This window comes from Cryptotermes secundus, unplaced genomic scaffold (assembly GCF_002891405.2).
Source record: "Cryptotermes secundus unplaced genomic scaffold, Csec_1.0 scaffold271, whole genome shotgun sequence".
NCBI lineage: Eukaryota > Metazoa > Arthropoda > Insecta > Blattodea > Kalotermitidae > Cryptotermes > Cryptotermes secundus.
The window spans coordinates 74,889-94,554 of NW_019731219.1; the positions used below are offsets into that span (position 1 = coordinate 74,889).

General features: G+C 35.6%; 1 protein-coding gene across 1 annotated transcript in view; it reads right to left on the reverse strand.

Annotated features, from left to right (window-relative positions):
• Positions 1–19,666, reverse strand: part of LOC111866424 (ankyrin-3) — a 235,021-nt gene that overhangs the window by 68,143 nt on the left and 147,212 nt on the right. Inside the window, exon 26 of the mRNA XM_033752256.1 lies at positions 4,681–4,870. Within this exon, the coding sequence (XP_033608147.1) occupies positions 4,681–4,870 (190 nt within the window). The remainder of the gene's footprint in view (positions 1–4,680; positions 4,871–19,666) is intronic.

The window sequence follows — 19,666 nt, forward strand, 5'->3', positions numbered from 1 at the left end:
CAAAATCCCATCTGACCAGACCTGGGATTGAGCACGGGCTGTCGCAGTGGGAAGCGAGCAACTAACCGCTCAAGCTATGGTGCAGCTGAGCTTGTAGCTTAGTGACCATACACCTGCATCCTATTTCATGTACTTAATATTGTGTATGCCTAAAAACTTTGGTTCTGATTTATAGGCAATATCTATATCAACAAATTTCATTTGAGGTTCTTCCTTGCCTAGTATGAAAAGGCACTGCTGTTGTTTTCCCAGTGCTCAGTATAGCACATTTGCATAAAACTATGAATGGAACTCAATCATAACCTTATTTATTTTTTGTTGGAGGATCTGCCCATTTTCTGCTGCTATTAAATGTCTGTATCATCTGCAACTAAAACCATTTTTGTCTCTTTGATATTAACTGGCGGGCAATTTATGCATAATAAAAATAATAATAACCATGTAGCACACCATTTTTAACTTCTTTTGGTGCTAAAATATGTTTTTTGCTGAACTGTGCTTTCATTATCATTACAGTTTATTTCAACAACTTATGTGCTAAGTATTGTCATGTATGAGTGACTACAGAAAAGGTTTTGATTGATGACTCAATTTACTGACCACTTACACAACTCGTGACTACACTTTACAGATCACTGTCACACACAGACTAGTGTCTTCAGTCTATTACAATCTCCACTAGCCGTTGCTTGGTAATGGCTTTCAGTGGTGGATGTTCCCCTTACTCTTGGTTCTCAAACTATCCCCATGCCTCAGCTACCAGTTTCTAATATCAATGGCTCACAATCGACTGAAACGCAGTTCTCTGACTAACTCCTAGGCTGGCAATCATCTCACAGACTGACTAACTGAACTCTCAACTAACTGTCCTGGTTACAATATCTCAGCATGGACTGTGTTGAAAAGGCCGTTCCTCTGTGGTAACTCAGTTGTTGCTTATTAAGAATCTGCAGCCTAGCTACAGCTGTTGTCTCGTTACTTGTTTCACAGTTGTTGCCTAGCAATGGATCTATATGCCACATGATGATTGATACAATGATTACACGATGCCTCTAACTCCATATGAATTTAATCTGGCAAGTAAAACACCATGATTTATATCATCATATGATTTAGTTTCTGATGATATGAATCTACTGGGTGATAATACACATACCATAAACGTAAAGAGAAACACACAAACTTTAACTGACGCAAGTAAGGGGGTTGGTCTAGAAGTAAACACAAAGAAAACTAAGTATATGTTGCTATCTCATCACCAAAATGCAGTGCAAAATCATGACATAAAGATAGGTAGCAGATGTTTGAGAATGTGGCACAGTTCAGACATTTTGGAACGACGATAACAAATCAAAATCTGATTCAAGAGGAAATTAAGAGGAGACTGAACTCAGATAATGCTTTGAGAATGTGGCAGTGTTCAGACATTTTGGAACGACGATAACAAATCAAAATCTGATTCAGGAGGAAATTAAGAGGAGACTGAACTCAGATAATGCTTGCTATCATTCAGTTCAGAACCCTTTGTCTTGTCTCCTGTCTAAAAACATAAAAATTAGATATACAAAACTATAATTTTGCCTGTGGTTTTGTATGTGTGTGAAACCTGGTCTCTGACTTTAATGGAGGAACATAGACTGAGGGTGTTTGAGAACAAGCTGCTGAGGAGAATATTTGGACCAAAGAGAAATGAGGTGAGAGGAGGTTGGAGAAAACTGCATAATGAGGAGCTTCATAACTTGTACGCTTCTACAAGCATAATTAGAATGAACAAGTCAGGGAGGATGAGATGGGCAGGGCATGCAGCGTGAATGGGGAAGAGGAGGAATGCATATAGGACATTTGTGGGAAAGCTCGAAGGAAGGAGACCACTGGGAAGACCAAGATGTAGGTGGGTGGACAATATTAAAATGGTTCTTAGAGAGACAGGATTGGATGGTATGGATTGGATTGATCTGGCTCAGGATAGGGGCCAGTGGAGGGCTATTGTGAATACGGTAATGAACCTTCGGGTTCCATAAAATCCTGAGAGTTCTTGAGTGGCTGCACAATTGGCAGATTCTCAAGAAGGGCTCAACTCCATGAGTGAGTAATGATTTAATTAAATCACGAAATATTCCAATTCGGTTTTCTTTTTCTTTCAATGGATTTCTGCATTCTTTCAAGAAAGGAGTGCATAGCTGTCTCAGTTGACCTATTCTTCCTGACCCCATGTTCAAGTTCTGTTAATACCTTTACAGTATTATGTGAAGAGCACAAAATGAGAAATAATTTCTCATTATATTATCTCTCCTGTATAAAATCACATACTCCTCTTTGCACTTCAAACATATTTAGTTTATTTTTTGTGACCCTCACTACTACTACTACCTCAGCTGCTGCAAAAGAGTGAGTGGCAAATTCAAATTTTTGTATCGAAGCAATTTCAGTTTTAAGATTTAAGCAGAACATTTTCACCATATCATTTTATTCAGCTTATGGTAGAAGTTAACTCTGGTCCTGTAAAGTGCATTATTTTGCAGTTTGCCTGTTGTAAAACCACCTGCAAAGGCTGCATGGCAGGTATAATATTATTCTAATTAAAACAATCTCTTTAAATCATTAATCTCGACCACAAACTCCTTATATGGTAAAGATAAACATCAAATTTAAACATAATCACTTGATCTTACTGAACTACATTAATGATCCCAAAATGGAAATTGTACCATAAAACTCATAAAAAGTTACTCCTGTAATGTGATATTATAAAAAATGATCTGATTCATAATTCCTACAATATCAATTTAACTCTATAACAAATTCTACAAAATTTAAGTTTATCTTGTAAGTATATACTGTAGAAGATGTACACACTATTAAGCTGTGTACTATAATCAACTGGCAACATTTAAAACTTTCTAAAATTCTGATATTTATTCAGTACAATAGTAAGATATTTCTGTAAAGATTCCAAAAGTTTGATTTAAATGCATACATGATCTTAAATTTAAAATTCTATGGCTAAATTAAGTACTAGAATGAAGCTTGTTAATACATTCACACCATTTGCATGCAGTCAGAAAGAGATGGAAGATGCAAATTGTCATCTTTACACACTCAAATGGACTGTGGGATCACCCTGTTGAGTTAAATCACACCAATAACCAACCATTCACAGAGCATATAAGAAGAACACATTTCATCCCATATGGGCCAGCCATAAGAACGAACTTCCATTAAATTATTTATAACACTGTACCTTGACATTCTTGTTAGGTGACAGAGACATAAGGAAAAGCATTATATTCTAAGCATGAACTGAACATAGTTGATGCTAGAAAGCTGAGAGGCTATAGGAATTTTGAACAATTTATTTATTTATGATACCTCGCAATTTTCAAATGTCTTCTCTTCAGGTTCATTTATTTCTTCCAATATTTGTACACATCAACAGAACGATCTTTGAGTTTTCTCTGTGTGTGTGTGTGTGTGTCTATAAACTCAAGGCACTGAGCATTTAAATTTCCAGTATTTGTATTTCAAATTGTCCTTCATATACCAAATGTGTATGATAAAAAGTAGTATTCACTTCAATGATTTATACATATATTTTTATCAAGCATTTCACATTGAGCATCCTGATTTTTTAATTTATGATGTAATGAAGCATCATGATATACTTCTTACATTACACATGTATTTATTCTTAAAGCATTTTGGCCCATGTAAATTTCAATACAGTGAAACTTCATTAAACAAGATTTGACTGAAATTTCAATCCATCTAAATGTCCTTTAATAAACTTAATATAGACCTACACACAAAATGATAGGGCAGAATGAAGCCACACATAGTTTTCAGAGTATGCATAGCTGGTAAAAATAAAGTTGTCTAGTGATCAAGCACCATGACATAAACACACACACGGTAGTGGAGGTGAAATTTCACACATTCTTGATACTGACACTTAATGAGATGGGAAATAATTTTCAGAGTCTAGCCACTTTGGCCTCAGTGAGCATGAAACTGGTCCCCAGTGTTGACCTGAACATGAAGGCAGAAAGCAAAATCATCTGTTCTTTCAACGAACTGGATCCAAACTATTCAAGTTATGTATAACTAGGAAACGCTAACCTTTCTCATCCATGCATCTCACAACTGTGCCAGTGTATGCACTGATTATGCAGGCATATCACCATATTCTCTATAATATACATGTAACTACTGCCAAACTCAAAACCTGGCCACCAGCACCAGATTAGTGGGAGACTAAAATCTGGCCAGTAAAGGTTAAAACACTGGGAAAGCATAGTATCCTTATACCATTTCACTTTCAGCATTCCAGTATAAATCAAATGCCCTGCAGATTTCATGTTTCATTCAAATTTTGTGATTTAGCACCATATTCAAGAACACCAAAGTGCTTCAGATCTAGAGGGGCAAAGGCCAGCTCTAAGCATTGGAAGAATATGTAAGCAGGCAAAATGTTAGGGATACAACCACCTTCTGAACCCGCTTACTCTGGCGTCCCTGATCACACCAAATCAGAAATCTGTATCTTTATCCTTGTTTGTTTGTTTGTTTGTGTGTATGTGTGTGTGTGTGTGTGTGTGTGTGTGCGCGCATGTGCGTACACACACACACACACACACAAAGAAGGCTGCATGCAATATTATGAACTACAATGGTGGGACTCACTTGGCCATGAATGGGACATGTATCGCCTCCTTGTACAGTTCGGTGGCCATCTTCGTTGCATCCCCAATATTGCGGCAGTCCATTAGCCAGAAGCGTGCGGATACCGTGGTTGTGAAGGAGACACAGTCGTTGACAAATGTGAGGGGTGTAGATCCTGTGACATCCTCCCATTGGGCACGTGTTGTACCACCTGACACCACCATATGGCACACACATAGTTAGAAACATGAGAAACAGTAACTTGACATAATCACATCTTGAATTTGTTCTAAACAAACACAGTCATGCTGTGCTAGAGAATTTACAAGATGCATGGTTCCTTTCTAAGATGGCAACATCAATAGGTCATGCAATGGAAACATTCTGTGGTCCCTCATTGTGCCCTAAGATGCAACAATTAACAGGTAACAAAATATGGTAATGTTTATTCATGTGCAACTACATTCAGTTTCAAAAATATAAACACCAAACAATGAATGTCTCAATAACAGCCACAACCTATGACAACCATTTTATATTTCCACCCTGTCCTGCATTTGTTCTCCTCCAAAATCTCGCTTTCCTCACTTATTAAACAAGCAAGTTAAGAATTACAACATCACTAATATTTTACACCTACAAGAAAGTTGTACCCTAAATGACAATTTATTTTCAACAGACTGTTGATAATGTTACAGCCTGAAAGGAACTGTTCTGATACATATCGGTTTTTATGATATAAAATCAATTAAATTATAAGCACTATCTTCATTATGAAATTTCTTGGTGAAAATGTACTTCATTCTTCCACTCCATTATACAAATTGGCTCTATCTTTAGCTATCTATGCATAACAATGTGAATAAAACTTTATATCATGTGAAGGCTAAAATGAATGAAAAAATACTGCTCAAGGAGATTCCTGAATCAACAGTCTAAAATGTATGACTGTATAACTCAGTGTAGTATTTCTGACCACTTTAATAACTTACACATTCAACAATTAAATAGAAGATTGAACTGTAGGACATAAAATTACGTTAATTATAGCCAGTAAGAATAATGACTTTAAAAAAAAGTGAACACTACAAACTAATATACAGTATGTTAGAGACAAGCATCAGCACTTCCTTAACAATCAGTACACTCACCAATGTAACATATTCTTTTTACAGCTGTACTGGCTTTGAGTGTCATTTAAGGAGAAGTCATTTTCCTGTGATTATGAAGCAAGTCATGCAATGTCATGCACTTCTCTCTGTCCAGCACAAAGAGAATATAAATACGAGCTGTTACAATTTGTTAAAGTGAATGAAGATATAGTTTTATGGTTACAAAGATTCAAAGAATGAGCTCTGTACATCCTCCAATCCCAAATATAAAGTGACAACACCACATACAATGGTAAGCTGCATATAATAATGAATCAGTTTGAGACAAAACAAGGGAAAAAAATATTGGAATTAAAACTTTAATATACGAGTAATACCCTATGTAAATATATGTGGCATATAATGGGTAAGATGCATATACTGAAGCCTTTCTTGTTCTAATTTCAGTATCATTTTAATTTGGGGCTGAGCCATAGCTCAAGCAGTTAGTCGTTGGCTTCCCACCATGGCGGCCCATGTTCAATCCCAGGTCTGGTCAAGTGGGATTGGTGGTGGACAAAGTGGCGCTGGGGCAGGTTTTTTCTGAGTACTTTATTTTCCCCTGCCAATCTTAATTCCACCAATTGCTCCACAATCACCCTCACTTATCATCTGGGGCTGGTACAATAGGCCAGAAGTGGCCGCAGTACAAGAGACTTAGTCCCACCCCACTAGCAATAAAAGAAAATTGTTTTAATTTTATAAAATGAGGGTCTGATGATCAAGACATGTTAATATAACCACTATCTGGTGTGGAGGAAATGTCACTGCAATGTTTAAATTAATTTCAGGTCAGCACTTTAAAGTTTTACTTTCTTTCCATTCCTTGATGAATAGATACATCTAAGTACAGTATTATATTTAAGCATCCTGTTGTACTCTATAAGATAAATGATATGAACTCCGTCCCAAGTGCAAACAATATATTATATGTCCTTGATCTTGCTCTCCTTTACACTACATGTTTCGGCCTCAAACGGCCATCATGAGGTGTATACACTCACGTTGCTGTTACACTGCACTTAGTTTAAAATTTAGTTGAAATGACTCTAAATAAATCAACAGAGTGATGATGAAGAACATATTTTATCCAGTTTTCATAAGATATCATATGCTGTCAATTTTCAGACAGTCTTGCCTACTTTCCTTTTATTGTGTGTGTGTGTGTGTGTGTGCGCACGTGCGCACGTGCAGATGCGTGTGCATGGTGCATGCGCACATGTGTCTGTCTGTCTGTCTGTCCATCCTTACTTATGATATCTCAAGATATTGGAAGTTACCTCACCTTTATAATTTCTTTGTACCTGACATCAGTTACACTAGCATGATGTTAATGCAAACTGAAATGAACTTTACACTAGCACCACTGGCTATATATTCATATGTTTCTTTCTGTGAGAAAGTATTTTCTAAAAGTACTCAAATGTAACTTTTCTTAGAGTAAATTTGTAGAAAGTAAAATAACAATAAGACTCTTACAAAGCCTACATTTAGCATTCTATGTGATGGTAATAACTGATGAACCATTAGAGCTATGAGTAGTAAATCTGATATGGTGACAAACAATAAATACCGCTACATATCTGGAGCTAAATTCTGAGCTCATACCTGACGTTCATGTAGAGGAATCTATATCGGTGGACATGATGGACAGAAATACACCATGGAGTTACATAATTGTGCTAGTCTCTATCCATACATATGTGAACATTTAAAGGAAACAATGTATCATAAGTCATGTGAAGAACTGTTAAATTAAAATGTCAACATCTTATTCCATCAATTATTCACCTCACTAAATTTAATGTTGTAATGTTTGTTTTTCTCAATTGATTATTTAATGTTTCTGTCAGTACTGAGACTATACAGCATCAGTAAAATTCTTTTTGCTTCAGCACTGAAGCACCTGAGATTACGTATTATTTCAAAAGCTTTTATAGAATATATTATTCAGTACACACACCTAGTAGAATAGTTGAAACAATGCACACTTACTTTCTAAACTAACAAATTATTAAATCTATTAGTTTTGATACTTTCAATGTAATGTCCTCATTGTCTGATTCATTCATAGGTTTCTCAAGCTGCATTAACTGAAAGGTCATTTAGCAGCTAATGAAACTCAAGAAGACTGGTCGGGAAACAAGTGTACCCCATGATGATGATGATGATGATGATGATGATGATCTTTGATGTTGTTGTTGTTGTTGTTGTTGTTGCTGCTTGCTGCTGCTTCCACCTTCCATCCAGAGGGTTCAAGAACCTGGAATCTTGTTAGACTGCAAACTTTATTTTCACAGTCATGCTGATCACATTTTTTTTTACAGTGATTATAATGTTAGGTTCGATTCATTATACTTTCCTTTTCTACTATCAGTAGTCTTATGATCTTGTATAATGCTGCTCAATGTGAACTCCAGTATACTTCTGTCACTTGGAACTCCATCATTACATTACATTACATTACATTACATTACATTACATTGCATTCCATGGATCCAAAGTTAGTGAAAATGACTGAAGGATGTGGAATATGTCATATAAATACAAAACATATGTACAGTCCCAATGGAGATCTCACACAAGAGAAACCAAGAATACAGAGTGACTACACACAAGGCTATTTAAAGATACATAAGTTATTTTCTAGACAATAAGTATTCATCATCAGAGTAGAATGAATGTGTATTTAAGTATCGTTTCAGTACTATTTTAAATCATGCCTTTTCATTCATAAGACCTTTGAGATCAGATGGCAGGTTATTAAAAATTTTAATCCCAGCATAATATGCGCTTTTCTGAAAGCATGAGAGGTTAGCAATTGGTTTATGAAGACAGTATTTGTGTCTTGTGTTAACACTGTACATCTGCATTCATTTGAAAATGTTCATTATTTGTAATGAAGTTTATTAATGAATATATAATTCACATGGCAAAGTTAAGATCTGTAGTCTCTTAAACAGATCTCCACAGGAATTACGCGTTTTGACACCCATCATGATTCTAGCAGTCTTCTTTTGCAATGTAAATACCTTTTTACTGTCAAATAAATTACACCAGAAAATTATTCCATACTCCATTAAAGAGTGAAAGTAAGCAAAATAGACTGATTTGAGAGTGTCAATGTTATTAATATGTAACATGAATATAACTGCATAACACGCTCTACATAGCTTTGGAATCAACTGATCTATGTGGCTTTTCAGTTTAAATGATTATCAATTTGCAAGCAAAGTAATTTTGTGTTTACTCCCTCTTCTATATATTTATCATTATATCCTATGTTTAATGGATATTGTGGTGAGTTCTTTGTTACAAATTTTATTACATTTGTTTTTTCTAGGTTCAGGGACAGCTTGTTTGCAGAAAACCATTTACTCATTTGCAAAAGAACCTTGCTTGATAACATGCAGAAATCATCTAAATTTTTACCAGAAATTATAACACTAGTGTCATCTGCAAATATTATAGGTATTGATGAGGTGCTTAGTGTAGGAGGGAGGTCGTTTATATAAATTATGAAAAGCAAAGGCCTTAAAATTGACCCTTGTGGAACTCCATGTTTTATTTTTCCCAAGTTTGAGTAGGTACTTTGGATTGAATTTGATGATTTTATTTCAATTTTTGTTTTCTACCTGTTAGGTAGGATCTGAACCAACTTAACATTGTGTCTTGAATGCCAAAAATATGTAATTTAGTTAATAAAATTTCATGATTTACACAGTCAAAAGTCTTTGCCAAGTCACAAAATATTTCACCCACATGCATTTTTTTATTAATAGATTTCAACACACTGTCTGTTAACTTAAAGGCTGCATTTTCAATGGAAATTCCTTTCCTAAAGCCAAACTGTTCTGGGACTAGTATTTTGTTACTCTGAAAATAATGGCTTAACCTATTGTGCATAACTTTTTCAGGTTCTAATCAAATTCTAATCATTCGGGCAAAAAGATTTCAAGAATGATGTATTTAATGATGTGACTTGTTCAAGTGTTACTGTTGTAGCAATTATGAATGCCAAATAAAATGTAATTAAGTACTTTAGAGAAAGTAGTTAACAGTGAAATTGGCCTGTAGTTTGTCATACTAGCCTTGTCCCCTTTTTTATATAGTGGTCTTACTACTGAAATCTTAAGACAATCAGGAAAGATTCCTGTGGATAGTGAGTGATTACAGATATGAGTTAATGGGCTACTGATTAGAGATGCAGAAACCTTTAAAATTTTATTTGTTATTCCATCATAACCTGAAGAGTTTTTTGTTGTGAGGGAACGTATTATACTTTTTATTTCAGTTTCAGTGGTTGGAATGGATTTAATACCAGGGAATTTTCTAGGAAATGCTTCTGTTAAAAATGAAATGACATTATCTCCCACTTCTTGGTGCAAGTTTATATTTTCTGTAATTTTTAGAAAAAAGTACTGAAGGCATCTGCAATTTCTCCTGGGTCCTCAACTTTTCATCATTTATAAGGAGATATGGTATCTGTTCAGTCAGATGTGATTTTCCTGTTCCATGTTTTATTATATTCCAGGGGTTTTTATCTGATTATTCAATTTTGCTATAAGCCTACAGAGCTACAGCCTCTTTTATAACTCTACTCAGGATTCTGCAAAACCTTATGGAGTGTGCTCTCATGTAGGGATTATTACTGCTCCTGCTGTCTACATACAGATGCCTCTCATGTTTACAAGATATTTTTATTCCTTGTGTAATCCAGTGGTTTTTTATTCTTACTTCATTATGGAGCTGAGCCCTTCTGGAGGAGCCGCCAATTCTGCTGCTACTCAAGAATTTTCCAGCATTTTATGGAACCTGTAGGTTCATCACCATGTTCCCAAGAGCCCTCCGCAGTCCCTATCCTGAGCCAGATCTATCCAATCCATACCATCCCATCCTATCTCTCTAAGATCCATTTTAATATTGTCCACCCACCTACGCCTTGGTCTTCCCTGTGGTCTCTTTCCTTCCGACTTTTCCAACAATTTCATATATGCATTCCTCTTCTCCCCCATTCGTACTACATGCCCTGCCCACCTCATCCTTCTTGAGTTGTTCGTTCTAATTATACTTGGAGAAGAGTACAAGTTATGAAGCTCCTCATTATGCAGTTTTCTCCAACCTCCTGTCACTTCATCCCTCTTCGGTCCAAATATTCTCCTCAACACCCTGTTCTCAAACACCCTCAGTCTATTTTCCTCCCTTAATATCAGAGACCAAGTTTCACATCCATACAGAACCACAGGCAAAATTATAGTTTTGTATATTCTAATTTTTACGTTTTTTGACAACAGACAAGAAGACAAAAGGTTCTGGACTGAATGGTAGCAAGCATTACCCGAGTTCAATCGCCTCTTAATTTCCTCCTGAATCAGGTTTTGACCTGTTATCGTTGTTCCCAAATATCTCAACTGTGCCACATTTTCAAAACATCTGTTTCCTATCTGTATGTCATGATTTTGCCCTGCATTTTGGTGATGAGACAGTAACATATACTTAGTTTTCTCTGTGTTTACTTCTAGACCAACCTCATTACTTGCGTCACTTAAAGTTTGTGTGTTTTTCTTTATGGTATCTACATTATCACCCAGTAGATTCACATCATCGTCGTAAGCCGACAGCTGAATGTCCTGTTTAATTTCAGTCCCACCCGGTTTCCCTGGACCTTCCTAATGGCATATTCTAAAGCAAAGTTGAAAAGGAGTGGTGATAAAGAATCTCCTTGTTTTGGACCATTCTGGATAGGAAATTTATCAAACAAATGTTTACCTACACGGACTTTACTATACGTTTCGTTTAAACACATTTTAATCAATCTAACTAGTTCCATGGGTATCCCAAACTATCAAAATATTGTACAATACTTGCCTCCTAGCTGAACCATAGGCTTTCTTGAAGTCTATGAATAGCTGATGTACTGTCTCATCGTACTCTATCTGACGAATGCAAAAGATCTGATCTGTAGTTGATCTGTTATGTCAAAATCCACCCTGATGATTCCAAATAATTTCATCTATATATGGACTTAACCTTGAAAGAAGAATATTGGACAAAATTTTATATGAAGTTGATAGCAGTGATATCCCCCGATAATTACTAGTCAGCTTTATCACCCTTCTTGTGAACTGGTACAATAATAGACTCCTTCCACTGATCAGGCAATTTTTCCTTATGCCAAATAGAAGTAATTAGATTGTGGATCTTAGAACATAATATTTCGCCTCCCGCTTGAATAAGTTCTACTGGAATTTGATCACTACCTAGCGATTTATACCGTTTCAATTTTGCAATAGCACTTTCAACCTCAAAGGGGCTAGGATCAGGTATTAACAGCTCAGCTGTATGGTTTTTTATTCTACTTACACTTTTATTCTGCATAGGAAAACTGGCTTCAAAGATATTTAGAAAAATATATAAAAAAGAGTTCAACTTATAATTTGTGTCCTTATTTTTTAAAACAGGTTCCCCTTTCATTTTGTGATAGATGTTGAAATTGAGCAATGGTTTCACTATTTATTTTTCTGGTTCTCTATTTCAGGGTGTTGAATTTACTTCCACAATATTATTATTTACTGTAAGATTTTGAGCATCATGGTCAGAGAGGCCGTTGACTATAGGAGATGTACAAGAAGAGCTTAACCTTGCATTATCTATAAAGATATTATAAATGGCTGTGCTTGAGGAATTTTGGACTCTTGTTGCAAAATTCACTGTGTGACAGATTGTATGTCCTTATTAAAGAGTTTATTTGTTTTTTCTGACTGCTTTCATTTAAATAGTTTATGTTTATGACTCCACAGACTATGAACTCAGACTTTGGATTGTACAGATATTTTAAAGTTGCATCTAGTCTCCTTAGAAATTCATTAACCTCTCCTGAAGGGGCTCTGTACAGGCTTAATATAATTAGGTGAGATGTTTTAGTTACTAGCTCTATTGCACAGATTTCAAAGTTTTGCTCCTTACAGTGATGAGAAATATCAATTTTACTGAAATGTAGAGCTGTCTTAACAACAATACACACTCCTTCCCTCTGTAGGCTCTTTCGGCAAAAACTTGAGCCTAACAGGTAACCATTCATTGAGAGGAGCAGCAATTCCTGTTCAACCATGATGATGTTCACTTAGACATAATATGTGAGGGTTTATGTTGCCTATTTCACATTGACTGATTCAACTATATTTGCAACCTTGTGTTGTAGTGGATTTCTTATTGGCATCTGCAATAACAGATATGACACATTAGCTGGACTGAATCTTTCAACACTTCAGTCAAGGCAGCCAGTCCCAGATACTTTACTTCTCATTACCATCTTTAAAAATAAACTTGGTCATTTATTAATTTTTTATATTGTCAGTTTACATGTACCATTACATGTACATGTGCTCCATTTATCATTTCTCCGTTAACATTTATTTGTAATAAAATGCTGTCTACCGGAAATTTTCTGGGCAGGTTAAAATACACTGAGATTAAGCCCTGTTTTAAGGATGGGTGCAAGAATGACCCCTCTAATTATAGACCCATTTCTCTCTTGACTTCCTTTTCAAAAGTATTTGAGAAGATTATTTTGGCTAGACTAAACCAACATATTCATGACTATAATATTATAGCTAATGAACAGTTTGGATTTAGAAGTCAATCTTCAACAACTATAGCTTCTTATGTGTTAATAAATGAAATATTAGAAGCATTAAATAAGTGGAAAATTGTAGGTGGAATCTTTTGTGACTTAAAGAAGGCATTTGACAGTGTCAACCATGAGATTTTATTGAAGAAACTTCAATTTTATGGAATACGAGGTAAATTTCTCGACCTGATCACATCCTATTTATCAGACAGAAAACAGAGAGTATTAATAGCCAGCACTGACTTTGATCATGCTGCTAGATCTAACTGGGATACTGTAAGACACGGAGTCCCACAAGGGTCCGTCCTTGGTCCGCTTCTTTTTCTTTTTTATATAAATGATCTCCCCACAATTTTCAACGATTCAGTTAAATCAGTATTGTATGCAGATGATACAAGCTTAGTCATTAGCAGTTGGAATAATAGCCAGTATAGTAAAGATGTTAATACCTCTTTCACTTGTCTTAATGAGTGGTTTAGTACAAACAGGTTGACCTTAAATTTTAATAAAACTAAACATGTTCAATTTGAGACAAAGCCTAGAACGAATAATGTAACTTCTATTCGATATTGTAATAATGGGATTTCAAATGATATAAACATGAAATTTTTGGGGATTGTTATAGAAAGATCGTGCACTTGGAAAGCTCATATAACTCAGCTTAGGCCTAAATTATGTAAGGCTTGTTATTCAATGAGGGTGATTAAACCCATCTTGCCCATTGAGACATTAAAAATGGTGTATTATTCCTACTTTCATTCACTATTGAGCTATGGAATTATTTTTTGGGGTAATTCACCCCTTAGTGTGCATATTTTTAGAATTCAAAAGAGTATAATTAGAGTCATGAGTGGGTTGAGACCTAGAGACTCTTGTAGAGAGGCATTTAGGGAATGGGGAATATTGCCGTTGCAGTCGCAATATATTTTCTCATTTTTGATGTTTGTTGTGAATAATATGGGCTTGTATCATAAGTCAACGCAAATTCATGGCCTGAAAATGAGGCGTAATTTTCATCTCTATTGTCCTCAGGCAAATTTAACAATTTACCAGAAAGGTCCTTATTATTCTGGCATTACACTTTTTAACCATTTTCCATTGAAGATTAAAGAATTGGTCTGTGATATTAAGCAATTTAGAGTGGCTTTACATGCCTTTTTACATCGTAAATCTTATTATACTTTGGATGAATATTTTAACTAGGATTGTTATTGAGTGTTTATGTTATTTATTTATATTTAAATTATAATGTAATTATATTGTAAATGTGATGTAATTGTAGTACATATAAGGGTATTAAGTTAATATCATGTTAATATTGTTNGGAGCGTGCAATAAATACAATACAATACAATACCTACTACATCAATTACAGACTTCTTAAATTTTCATTTTTGCCATCATGCAAAGATTAGTCTCCTAGCCAGATGCATTTCTGTGGCACAACTTCCCTCCATATGTATTGATATTTTTAACACAGAACCCTGTTCTCAGACACTATTAAATGAAATTCTTCCTTTAATCTGCGTAAAAAGTGTTAAAAATACATGCAAAACAGCACATAAAATTATAGTCTTTTATGTTGTAATCTTCATATTTTTAGAGAACAAACAAAAGACAAGACCTTCTGAATCGAACAGCAGCAATCAATCTCTGAATTTAATCTGCTCTTAATTTTAATGCATTTATGATATGTTCTCTTCTTTCCCAAGCATTCTAAGTTTGCCATATTTTTTAGAATCTATTAGCTATATTCATTTTAAAAGTTTATCCTGCAACATGAAGATCTGACATGGACATACATGCGTATACTTATTTTTTTTTGTGTTTATTTCTACATCAGCCTTCCCTACTAAAAACTAATAGTGTTCTATGTTTTTCTTTTTTGTACTTATAATTTCACATGTTCTATGCACCGATAGCTAGTGTATTCATTGCCATTGGAAATGCACTAGTTCTGGTTTTCATTTCTGTGGTAAGGTCTGTTATGTATGCGTTGTCACATGGACATGTTTAATTGTCACCCAGACAATGATGTGGAACGGTCGACGCCGAGCCATTGCCTAACAATGGATGACCGCTCTAACTCAGATATTCTGGCTTTTAGACAGCATGCCACATTATATTCCTCTGCACTGATCCTAGCAGGAGCTATTTTTCTTACATTCTCTGCCTGCAGGGGCCATGAAATGGGCTATGATCAGACACTTTCCCATTCACCAGTCCCATTGTCCTTATTGAGGGCTGTCTCCTCTCACTCCTCTGTGGTTCTGAATGACTACCATCATCCATGTCACCCTTCCAATCACCCTAATCAATTCAAATCTGCAGACTGAGATCCACATTCCTTCTACAAGGCTATACAGTGTTAAAACCCAGAAAGACTGCGATATGAATTTGTGAAGCTTGTCTTCTTAAATATTTGGTGCCTACTGCCATGACCACAATATAGTGCAGTGGCAATAAAACCATTACTAGACTACCATGATATGAATACAAGATATTAGCATGTTACCCACCAACAGTAGCAAATGTAGGAGTGTCAGAACAAAGTACCACTGCCTAAAGTTTGTGGTCACATTTCCCACCATATGTTTTGCATTAGGTTGATGTTAGATATGCCAGAAGGCATACAGAAAGGGAAAACTTAACAGGATGGGGAGACAGATGGTTTACAGAAATCTTTGTCAGATCTGGTCCTTCCTTCCTTCCTTCCATCATTATATTGCATCATTAGTGATTACGGTGAAATGAGCAGAGATATGATGGATTCGTAGAACTGTTATATCCTGTGCTGGCACTGCCATAATTACCTAATTTTCATTATCTTGCAAATAATCAGGGCATTTACACTGCTACAGTACATTTTCTAAGATATTATGTCAACTGCCTACACCAGTTATTCTCAGATTCATTTGATACCCCATCTACTTTCTGGGGCATAAAGATACATACATGATCTATCAACCAATTATTTTATATAAAAATAAAAAACCATCAATGATATTGTGAAACTCTTTTCTAAGTATGAGGGTACACTTGCAACTGTACATAATGCATATCAACATAACTTTAATAACCTTGTTTACTTTCTGTGCAGTAACAACTTAACCCAATCACGTCTACCATTTGAAAAAACAATTCAACATCACACTTAATGTGACAGAATAGGGACAGGGCATGGTTTTTTGTGATGTGTAGAGGCACACATGTATCAGACATGGCCAGTGCTATCCTTTCTGAAAAGTTGTTTACCGGTACTCTCACACTGTTTTAGTCACAAGGTCAAAGCACATAATGTACTGGCAAGTGGGTAGTTCCCGGGTACCAAATAGTTTGCCCAGTGAGCACCAACTGTTTGTCAGTATGTGTACTGGCTGAAAAAAGGCCCTGCATATATATTACAGAAGATCATAAGATCCTCTGTCAAACACAGTCCAACAGTCAAAAGCACACATTAGTCTAATACCAGAATGAGTATAATTATACAATTTAAACAAATATATTTAACTCAAATCTTGAATTATCACATTCAAATGAAGGTCGTCTGTCAAATTTAGCCCAACATTTACAAAATCGCATCCCAGTCCAATACCAATTACTTCTAATTCATAATTCATAATTTTATTTACATCCATAACTGTAAAATATTTTAAAATGCAACAAAATAATTGAATTTGGAGCAACTACACGCAAAAAGAAATATGAGTATGTTCAAAAGTGTTAAGAAATTAAATAATATAGGAAATGTATGCATAATGTAGCAATTCTGGCATATTTGCTCTGTTATTGCCTCTTACTGTTAAGGTATTCATGTAAAGTGTCTGTTTCTGTTGTCCAATTTTAACCAAAGTTTTGAACTCCCTAACATCAAATTTGCTAAAAATACAATTAGCAGTTCTTGAGTTGTTATATGCAGAAAGACAGATGGACAGGCAGACATGGTAAAGATAACAGACGTATTTCTCCAAATTTTCATTGTGAACATACCTTCATTTTGGGATAGCCATCAGATCACCAAGAAACCTTTGCACACCATACATGGTCTGCAGTTGTCACATCATTGATTACAGTACACAAAATCCCAAGAGTAACTTACAATAAAATTACATGTTGCATATTGTTGATACTTGGCAGTAAGGGGTAATAATAAATTTTCATAATAACACACAGTTAATGTAACACTGATATTAGAAAGGCATTACATTTAACCAACGGAAAACAGAAGACACACAAATTCACTTTCGATATACTCAGGGCTTTCATACTTATGCAGAACACAAGCCCACAGTGTCCACTTCAAGCATTCAACATTTAAGCAAAATAGAATTACTTATGAGAACATGCACACTGAGCACAAAAATTTATTCTGGATATCTACGATCCACATTTGGTTTCAAGTAGTCTGCCTGGACTTTCCACTGATTTATAATTTCATTTTCTGGATACAGGTGACCATCACATAACAATTACTTGCTCAGAACTATTTTTCTTAGCCACTAACTAGCGGCCTCTGTAGCCTAGAGGTAACATTCCCACCTCATGACTAGTGGTATGCGGGTTCAAATACCCAGCGGAGGTCGTCGAATTTTTAAGGGCGGAAAAATTCAGGGAACAAGTGCTCCGGGAGGGCCTTTAAGCTGTGTGTCCCGTGTCGTAACTTTACGGCACATAAAAGAACCTCATATCCCCAAAAGGGATCACTGAGCCAAATTCCAGGACGTTTCCCGCCCAACAATAGTCTCTAAGGCCTCTGATAGATGGGGGAAGCATTATAGACACCACTAAGCAAGCGGCCGAACTCGCTTGCTCGGCGGGATTGATGGTACGTACCATTTATCAGTAGGGTATAGAGACTGGTAGAATATCATAGAGGGAAGCACAATAGATCAAACTGGTCGCGGTGCATGGGGAAACCCACCCTCTCTAAATAACTACCTAACTAGCCACTAACTTGCACACAATAACTAATTCCACTTAACACTCAGTGAATTTCATTTTATGCACAAGGCCATCATACAACTGTTAAAATTACCTAAAATTTCACAGTACTCAGTTCAGCTGAAAGCAAAATATATTTAGACCTAGGGAACCTTCTAATGCCACACAGTACCTGAATACCTGAATTTACATATTAAATTTGTAGTTTTGCATGTTGTATGAAAGTTTTAAATGTAACAAACAGGGTACGTGAACCACTTTACTATATACTTCAGGGCTATTGTTTCAATATAAGATCTATGCATAAATATGCATAAAAATTTAATATTGTATGTCTCCGTGAATAGCAGTAATAACAGATTTCTAAACAGGTTCAAACTAAGTATGTATCGTGCATCAAATAAAATAATGTGAAAGCTGGCATTACTAATATATATCAAAACTGTCTGCACCTAATATGTATTGTATATAGAATTTTAATGTCCTTGGAACACACAAAATCACAAAGCTGCCTTCAGCGCAAGTCTAAGTTATAATATAAAACCCCAATAGTCACTGAGATAGTTGTATACTTTCTAGGGACTACTACAAGGGTCCACAATTTCAAAATATTATTGTTGGGTCAGTAGTCTATCATTTGTGTTCATAAATGATTAGTGTATAATAAGAGATTAACAGGTGGAAACAATGCTGCTGCTGAAGGTAGTAAAACATACATACATACACACATACATACATACATAAAATAATAATACCAGGGGATTGATCACCAAACTGGCCATTACCAATAAATTTGATATGTATCTCATCATTATGCTTGAGAGTTTCAAGAGTCAGTATAGATATACAAGGGAGAGTCAGTAAACAGTCACAGATAGAAGTAAATAGCTATAATGGAAGCAATATGTTTTCTATGGATATCACGAGGTAGCAGTACAGTTCAGCTTCAGCTTCTAGGAAGCAGACGCGCATGCACATGTTCAGAGGCAAGTTTCAGTAGTCAGAAAGGCAAGTGTACTTGAGAAGTATCCTACCGAAGAGCAGAGTTCTGCTGTGCTCTTTTTGTCAGCAAAAAGATTCAATGGAAAGGATATTCATAGAAGTGTTCCCTCTTTATGGCAGGAAGTGTCTGTTGTGTAAAGCACTTCACAACTGGATCAAGAAATTCTCTCACGGATGTTCAAAAGTGGCAGGTCGCCTTGTTGATATTGTGACAGAAGCAACTGTGCAGCAGGTGGAAGAGTTGATTAGAGCTGACAGAAGGATAACTATAGACAATGTGGCA